General features: G+C 46.6%; 1 protein-coding gene across 1 annotated transcript; it reads left to right on the top strand.

Annotated features, from left to right (window-relative positions):
• Nucleotides 1–779: 779 nt before the first annotated feature.
• Nucleotides 780–7,268, top strand: LOC120036174 (ubiquitin carboxyl-terminal hydrolase 8-like). Its single transcript, XM_038982649.1, has 4 exons — nt 780–1,076; nt 3,287–3,429; nt 3,537–3,669; nt 6,093–7,268. Exons 1-4 carry the CDS (start codon nt 810–812, stop codon nt 6,249–6,251), a joined length of 702 nt encoding a protein of 233 aa, XP_038838577.1. The 5' UTR covers nt 780–809; the 3' UTR covers nt 6,252–7,268.
• The last annotated feature ends 1,734 nt before the right edge of the window (nt 7,269–9,002 follow it).

Genomic DNA, 9,002 nt, shown 5'->3' with positions numbered 1-9,002 from the left:
TCCCTGTCCATGTTGTATTGCCCTGTCCTCTCTCTCTGTCCATGTTGTATTGCCCTGTCCTCTCTCTCTGTCCATGTTGTATTGCCCTGTCCTCTCTGTCCATGTTGTATTGCCCTGTCCTCTCTCTCTGTCCATGTTGTATTGCCCTGTCCTCTCTCTCTGTCCATGTTGTATTGCCCTGTCCTCTCTCTCTGTCCATGTTGTATTGCCCTGTCCTCTCTCCCTGTCCATGTTGTATTGCCCTGTCCTCTCTCTCTGTCCATGTTGTATTGCCCTGTCCTCTCTCCCTGTCCATGTTGTATTGCCCTGTCCTCTCTCTCCCTGTCCATGTTGTATTGCCCTGTCCTCTCTCTCTCTGTCCATGTTGTATTGCCCTGTCCTCTCTCTCTCTGTCCATGTTGTATTGCCCTGTCCATGTTGTATTGCCCTGTCCTCTCTCTCTGTCCATGTTGTATTGCCCTGTCCTCTCTCCCTGTCCATGTTGTATTGCCCTGTCCTCTCTCTCCCTGTCCATGTTGTATTGCCCTGTCCTCTCTCTCCCTGTCCATGTTGTATTGCCCTGTCCTCTCTCTCTCTGTCCATGTTGTATTGCCCTGTCCTCTCTCTCTGTCCATGTTGTATTGCCCTGTCCTCTCTGTCCATGTTGTATTGCCCTGTCCTCTCTGTCCATGTTGTATTGCCCTGTCCTCTCTCTCTGTCCATGTTGTATTGCCCTGTCCTCTCTCTCCCTGTCCATGTTGTATTGCCCTGTCCATGTTGTATTGCCCTGTCCTCTCTGTCCATGTTGTATTGCCCTGTCCTCTCTGTCCATGTTGTATTGCCCTGTCCTCTGTCTGAAGGTTGCTAACCGTAAGCGTTACACGGAGGAGGAGAATGACGATCTGGACGACCAGCGGGCTGCTGACCAGGCCTGGAGCAAACACAAGCTGCTCAACGAGTCTGTCATCGTAGCGCTGTTCCAGGGACAGTTTAAGAGCACAGTTCAGTGTCTCACCTGCCACAGGAAGTCACGCACCTTCGAGACCTTTATGTACCTGTCCCTGCCGCTGGCCTCCACCAACAAGTGTTCCCTGCAGGTAAGACGACACGCGTGTGTACACACACGGCTCCTTCTTCCAAATCAATACCTTTTTTCTGTCCCTTTTTGATATTTTAAGTAGAAATTGGTCGGAAATATAGCATTTTAAAAGCCTGTTATATTAAATTAACGTTTTGACATGTCCCTCTGAGCATCCTCTGACTGATTTTAAACCCAGTTCATTTCACCATCATTGTAAAGCCCTGGTTATTCTGTTGCTTTGACAGTCATTTCTGAACATCAGTATTCATTTAATGTGATTCATCTAATAATGTGAAATGTCTGTCCCTCATTTTAAGATTTCTGTCTGATTTTAGGAGGAAATGGTCAACCCTGTTATTTTTTAGTTGTAACCTAATGTAGCAGGCGGAAACCCCAGAGTCCCCACACCTGGTTTTCAGGGGGAAGGGAGCCCCAGAGTCCCCACACCTGGTTTTCAGGGGGAAGGGAGCCCCAGAGTCCCCACACCTGGTTTTCAGGGGGAAGGGAGCCCCAGAGTCCCCACACCTGGTTTTCAGGGGGAAGGGAGCCCCAGAGTCCCCACACCTGGTTTTCAGGGGGAAGGGAGCCCCAGAGTCCCCACACCTGGTTTTCAGGGGGAAGGGAGCCCCAGAGTCCCCACACCTGGTTTCCAGGGGGAAGGGAGCCCCAGAGTCCCCACACCTGGTTTCCAGGGGGAAGGGAGCCCCAGAGTCCCCACACCTGGTTTTCAGGGGGAAGGGAGCCCCAGAGTCCCCACACCTGGTTTTCAGGGGGAAGGGAGCCCCAGAGTCCCCACACCTGGTTTTCAGGGGGAAGGGAGCCCCAGAGTCCCCACACCTGGTTTTCAGGGGGAAGGGAGCCCCAGAGTCCCCACACCTGGTTTTCAGGGGGAAGGGAGCCCCAGAGTCCCCACACCTGGTTTTCAGGGGGAAGGGAGCCCCAGAGTCCCCACACCTGGTTTTCAGGGGGAAGGGAGCCCCAGAGTCCCCACACCTGGTTTTCAGGGGGAAGGGAGCCCCAGAGTCCCCACACCTGGTTTTCAGTGGGAAGGAAACTGTCTAATCTAACCATGTCTTACTGTGTTCCAGGACTGTGAAGCTGTCTAATCTAACCATGTCTTACTGTGTTCCAGGACTGTCTGAAGCTGTCTAATCTAACCATGTCTTACTGTGTTCCAGGACTGTGAAGCTGTCTAATCTAACCATGTCTTACTGTGTTCCAGGACTGTCTGAAGCTGTCTAATCTAACCATGTCCTACTGTGTTCCAGGACTGTCTGAAGCTGTCTAATCTAACCATGTTTTACTGTGTTCCAGGACTGTCTGAAGCTGTCTAATCTAACCATGTCTTACTGTGTTCCAGGACTGTCTGAAGCTGTCTAATCTAACCATGTTTTACTGTGTTCCAGGACTGTCTGAAGCTGTCTAATCTAACCATGTTTTACTGTGTTCCAGGACTGTCTGAAGCTGTCTAATCTAACCATGTCTTACTGTGTTCCAGGACTGTCTGAAGCTGTCTAATCTAACCATGTCTTACTGTGTTCCAGGACTGTCTGAAGCTGTCTAATCTAACCATGTCTTACTGTGTTCCAGGACTGTCTGAAGCTGTCTAATCTAACCATGTCTTACTGTGTTCCAGGACTGTCTGAAGCTGTCTAATCTAACCATGTTTTACTGTGTTCCAGGACTGTCTGAAGCTGTCTAATCTAACCATGTCTTACTGTGTTCCAGGACTGTCTGAAGCTGTCTAATCTAACCATGTCTTACTGTGTTCCAGGACTGTCTGAAGCTGTCTAATCTAACCATGTTTTACTGTGTTCCAGGACTGTCTGAAGCTGTCTAATCTAACCATGTCTTACTGTGTTCCAGGACTGTCTGAAGCTGTCTAATCTAACCATGTCTTACTGTGTTCCAGGACTGTCTGAAGCTGTCTAATCTAACCATGTCTTACTGTGTTCCAGGACTGTCTGAAGCTGTCTAATCTAACCATGTCTTACTGTGTTCCAGGACTGTCTGAAACTGTCTAATCTAACCATGTCTTACTGTGTTCCAGGACTGTGAAGCTGTCTAATCTAACCATGTCTTACCGTGTTCCAGGACTGTGAAGCTGTCTAATCTAACCATGTCTTACTGTGTTCCAGGACTGTGAAGCTGTCTAATCTAACCATGTCTTACTGTGTTCCAGGACTGTGAAGCTGTCTAATCTAACCCTGTCTTACTGTGTTCCAGGACTGTCTGAAGCTGTTTTCTAAGGAGGAGAAGCTGACCGACCAGAACAAGGTGTTCTGTCGACACTGTAAAGCTCTCAGAGACTCCATCAAGAAGCTGGAGATCTGGAAGGTCCCGCCCATCATACTGGTTCACCTTAAACGGTACCTATTTACAACACCGTGTGCATTTCAAATGACACGTGATGACCAAGACACACACACACACCGATAACAATGTGTATTAACCCCAGTACTGCCGTCTCTTGTAGGTTCTCGTACGAGGGCCGTTGGAAGCAGAAGCTGCAGACGGCAGTAGACTTCCCTCTGGAGAATCTAGACCTCAGTCAGTATGTCATCGGACCCAGAGCCAGCCTCAAGAGATACAACCTGTTTGGAGTGTCTGTAAGTACTATTAGCATCTGCCTGGAAACACTGCAGTCAAATACTTTGCTGTGTGTCTTCTGGTCCTGTGTGGCTCCGTTGGTAGACCATGGGTCTGGTAACGACAGGGTCGTGGGTTCCATTCCCCCAGCGGCCACTCATACCAAAATGTATGCCCCCATCAACTACTGTCGCTTTGGATAAAAGCCTTTGGTAAATTACATGCACTATATATACTAAAGTATGTGGACACCCCTTCAAATTGGTGGATTCTGCTATTTCAGCCACACCCGTTGCTGACAGGTGTATAAAATCGAGTACACAGCCATGCAAGCTCCATAGACAAACATTGGCAGTAGAATGGCCTTACTGAAGAGGTCAGTGACTTTCAACGTGGCACCGTCATAGGATGCCACCTTCCCAACAAGAGCTTTCCCGGTCAACTGTAAGTGCTGTTATTGTGAAGTGGAAACGTCTAGGAGCAACAACGGCTCAGCCACGAAGTGGGAGGCCACAAGCTCACAGAACGGGACCGGTGAGTGCTGAAGCACGTAGAACGTAAATAATCGTCTGTCCTCGGTTGCAACACTCACTACCAAGTTCCAAACTGCCTCTGGAAGCAACGTCAGCACAATAACTGTTAGTCGGGAGATTCATGAAAAGGGTTTCCATGGCCGAGCAGCCACACATAAGCTTAAGATCACCATGGGCAATGCCAAGCGTCAGCTGGAGGGTGTAAAGCTCGCCGCCATTGGACTCTGGAGCAGTGGAAACTCGTTCTCTGGAGTAATGAATCACGCTTCACCATCTGGCAGTCCGACGAACGAATCTGGGTTTGGCGGATGCTAGGAGAACACTACTTGCCCGAATGCACAGTGCCAACTGTAAAGTTTGGTGTAGGAGAAATAATGTTCTGGTGCTGTTTTTCATGGTTCTGGCCCCTCAGTTCCAGTGAAGGGAAATCTTAACGCTACAGCATACAATGACATTCTAGATGATTCTGTGCTTCCAACTTTGTGGCAACAGTTTGGGGAAGGCCCTTTCCTGTTTCAGCATGACAATGCCCCCTTGCACAAAGCGAGGATACAGAAATGGTTTGTCAAGATCTGTGTGGAAGTACTTGACTGGCCTGCACAGAGCCCTGACCTCAACCTCATCGAACACCTTTGGGATGAATTGGAATGCCGACTGCGAGACAGGCCTAATAGCCAACATCAGGGCCCGACCTCACTAATAATGCTATTGAGGTTGAATGGAAGCAAGTCCCCGCAGGAATGTTCCAACATCTATTAGAAAGCCTTCCCAGAAGAGTGGAGGCTGTTAGAACAGCAATGTTCCAACATCTATTAGAAAGCATTCCCAGAAGAGTGGAGGCTGTTAGAACAGCAATGTTCCAACATCTATTAGAAAGCATTCCCAGAAGAGTGGAGGCTGTTAGAACAGCAATGTTCCAACATCTATTAGAAAGCATTCCCAGAAGAGTGGAGGCTGTTAGAACAGCAATGTTCCAACATCTATTAGAAAGCATTCCCAGAAGAGTGGAGGCTGTTAGAACAGCAATGTTCCAACATCTATTAGAAAGCATTCCCAGAAGAGTGGAGGCTGTTATAGCAGCAATGTTCCAACATCTATTAGAAAGCATTCCCAGAAGAGTGGAGGCTGTTAGAACAGCAATGTTCCAACATCTATTAGAAAGCCTTCCCAGAAGAGTGGAGGCTGTTATAGCAGCAATGTTCCAACATCTATTAGAGAGCCTTCCCAGAAGAGTGGAGGCTGTTGTAGCAGCCAGGGCGAGGACCAACTCCATATTAATGCCCAAGATTTTGGAATGAGATGTTTGATGAGCAGGTGTCCACATACTTTTGGTCATGTAGTGTATATTAATGACACATAATTAATCAGTGCTTGACTTATTACAATGGATCCAATGGAGAAAAAAGTCCCCAAACTCCAAGCTTTGAAAGGATTGGACATGTACTTCACCAGGTCTGAAGGAGTTATCAGATTTATTATCTCAATGTTGTGTGATATCTGTTTTGTATGTATGTGTGTATGTATGTGTGTATATACAGTACCAGTCAAACGTTTTCACACACCTACTCATTCAAGGATTTTTCTTTATTTTTACTATTTTCTACATTGTAGAATAATAGTGAAGACATCAAAACTATGAAATAACCCATATGGAATCACACACATACTGTGTGTGTAAATAAACAGGCCGTTAACCCTCTGTGTCCTTCTGTAACAGAACCAATATGGCGGTCTGGACTTTTGACTGGTACTGTGTGTGTGTGTGTGTGTGTGTGTGTGTGTGTGTGTGTGTGTGTGTGTGTGTGTGTGTGTGTGTGTGTGTGTGTGTGTGTGTGTGTGTGTGTGTGTGTGTGTGTGTGTGTGTGTGTGTAAATGAACAGGCCGTTAACCCTCCTCCCCTCCTGTAACAGAACCATTATGGCGGTCTGGACGGGGGTCACTACACAGCCTACTGTAAGAACGCCATGAAACAGCGCTGGTACAAGTTTGACGACCACGAGGTCTCCGAAATCTCCACCTCCACCGTCAAGTCCTCCGCAGCGTACATCTTCTTCTTCTCCTCCCTGTGAGGGCAGAGCTGCAACACTGCTAGGAGCTATGAGGCTACATAAAGGCTACATAAAGGCTAGCTAACATGCAGGCTGCTTTGACTCCGCTTCCTCTGCTGGTGGGAGAAAGGAACTGAACTGGCGATGTTTTTGTGAACTGAACTGAACTGCCAGGGGTCATACTTGTGGTTTAAACCATTAGTCTAAAATAGCTGCTAGCTTTTTCTCTCAGGCCAACCTGGCCAAATTAGCCACGATGCTAATTAGCCACCACGCTGAGGAAGGCCAGCTAAGCAGATGATTTATATCCGATAACAAATCAACCTATCAGATAACTTAGAGCCACCATCCAATCACATTTGTTCATTAGGTAAATTTGCTTCCAACTGATTGGTTTAATTTGATACCCATGGTCTAAGTGGAGTTTCCTCAATATATTTGTTGCATGATGCTTCCTTGACTAGGCAAGTGGCATCATAACTAATGACGGTTTTCGCATATATGATCAAGTTCCGTGTTTTTTCTTATCCATTTAACACACATCCGTGTACTTTTCAATGAACAAAGTAGGAGGATTATATTGTAACTTTGTTATTCATACATTGTAAAAGGCGATGACTCTCGTGGTGTTGTCAAATAGCAGTCATTTACCATCCACTGCTTGTCCGGGGTGGTGGCGTGATCTCCACGGTGATGTTTTCAATACCATTGGGAGCCAGATTTATTTTTAAGGAGGAAAATCATGGTCTAAGCAAAAATTCACTAGTATGTCCACGCAAGGTTTGTAGGTTTTGGATAACTGAACTGGCAAGGTTTGGTGGTTTTGGTAGACTGAACTGGTAAGGTTTGGTGATTTTGGTAGACTGAACTGGCAAGGTTTGGTGGTTTTGGTAGACTGAACTGGTAAGGTTTGGTGATTTTGGTAGACTGAACTGACAAGGTTTGGTGGTTTTGGTAGTCTGAACTGACAGAGGTTGAAATGTGGATGTGTGGAGAGAGAGGGACATACTGTAGTGTGTGGTGGAAGGGTGGGTTAGTGACTGGGTGGGTTAGTGACTGGGTGGGTTAGTGACTGGGTGGGTTAGTGACTGGGTGGGTTAGTGACTGGGTGGGTTAGTGACTGGGTGTGTGCAGGAAAGGGAGCGACTCAGGCACTCCAATACTTCAACTCATAGAGGACTCAACAGCTGTTAAAACACAACATCTATTCTTATTAAACCAGAGAGCAGGGAGAGGGTTCCCTGTTCTAATCACCGCAGCTTAAACCCTGTTCTTAACACAACATCTATTCATATTAAACCAGAGAGCAGGGAGAGGGTTCCCTGTTCTAATCACCGCAGCTTAAACCCTGTTCTTAACACAACATCTATTCATATTAAACCAGAGAGCAGGGAGAGGGTTCCCTGTTCTAATCACCGCAGCTTAAACCCTGTTCTTAACACAACATCTATTCATATTAAACCAGAGAGCAGGGAGAGGGTTCCCTGTTCTAATCACCGCAGCTTAAACCCTGTTCTTAACACAACATCTATTCATATTAAACCAGAGAGCAGGGAGAGGGTTCCCTGTTCTAATCACCGCAGCTTAAACCCTGTTCTTAACACAACATCTATTCATATTAAACCAGAGAGCAGGGAGAGGGTTCCCTGTTCTAATCACCGCAGCTTAAAACCCTGTTCTTAACACAGCAACGTTGTAATTCTGCTAGTTCTGGGTTTCAGTTGAGTCTGTGTGGAGTGGACGGACTTCTGTTGGTATACACAGACCTTATTTAAGCTTCCATGTACTGTGAATCTTCTAGTGAAGAGTGACGTACAGGGACGTTTAGTGTGACGTATAGTGACGTTTAGTTAGGACGAGTGACGTACAGGGACGTTTAGTTAGGACGAGTGACGTACAGGGACGTTTAGTTAGGACGAGTGACGTACAGGGACGTTTAGTTAGGACGAGTGACGTACAGGGACGTTTAGTTAGGACGAGGGACGTACAGGGACGTTTAGTTAGGACGAGTGACGTACAGGGACGTTTAGTTAGGACGAGTGACGTACAGGGACGTTTAGTTAGGACGAGTGACGTACAGGGACGTTTAGTTAGGACGAGTGACGTACAGGGACGTTTAGTTAGGACGTACAGTGCCTTTGGAAAGTTTTCAGACCCCTTGACTTTTTCCACATTTTATTACGTTACAGCAAATGTATTCAATTGTTTGTTTTTTTCCTCATTAATCTACACACAATACCCCATAATGACATCACAATACCCCATAATGACATCACAATACTCCATAATGACAAAGCAAAAACAGGTTTTTAGAAATGTTTGCTAATTTCTTAAAAAAAAAAAAACTGATATCACATTTACATAAGTATTCAGACCCTTTACTCAGTACTTTGTTGAAGCACCTTTGGCAGCGATTACAGCCTCAAGTCTTCTTGGGTATGATGCTACAAGCTTGGCACACCTGTATTTGGGGAGTTTCTCCCATTCTTCTCTGCAGAACCTCTCAAACTCTGTCAGGTTGGATGGGGAGTGTTGCTGCACAGCTATTTTCAGATCTCTCCAGAGATGTTCAATCAGGTACAAGTCCGGGCTCTGGCTGTGCCACTCAAGGACATTTAGAGACTTGTCCAAAAGCCACTACTGCGTTGTCTTCGCTGTGTACTTAGGGTCGTTGTCCTGTTGGAAGGTGAACCTTTGCCCCATTCTGAGGTCCTGAATGCTCTGGAACAGGTTTTCATTAAGGATCTCTCTGTACTTTGCTCCGTTTATCTT

The sequence above is a fragment of the Salvelinus namaycush genome, unplaced genomic scaffold (assembly GCF_016432855.1).
Source record: "Salvelinus namaycush isolate Seneca unplaced genomic scaffold, SaNama_1.0 Scaffold123, whole genome shotgun sequence".
NCBI lineage: Eukaryota > Metazoa > Chordata > Actinopteri > Salmoniformes > Salmonidae > Salvelinus > Salvelinus namaycush.
Note: the sequence above shows the minus strand (reverse complement) of the source record. Positions and strands in the feature narration are given on the sequence as shown.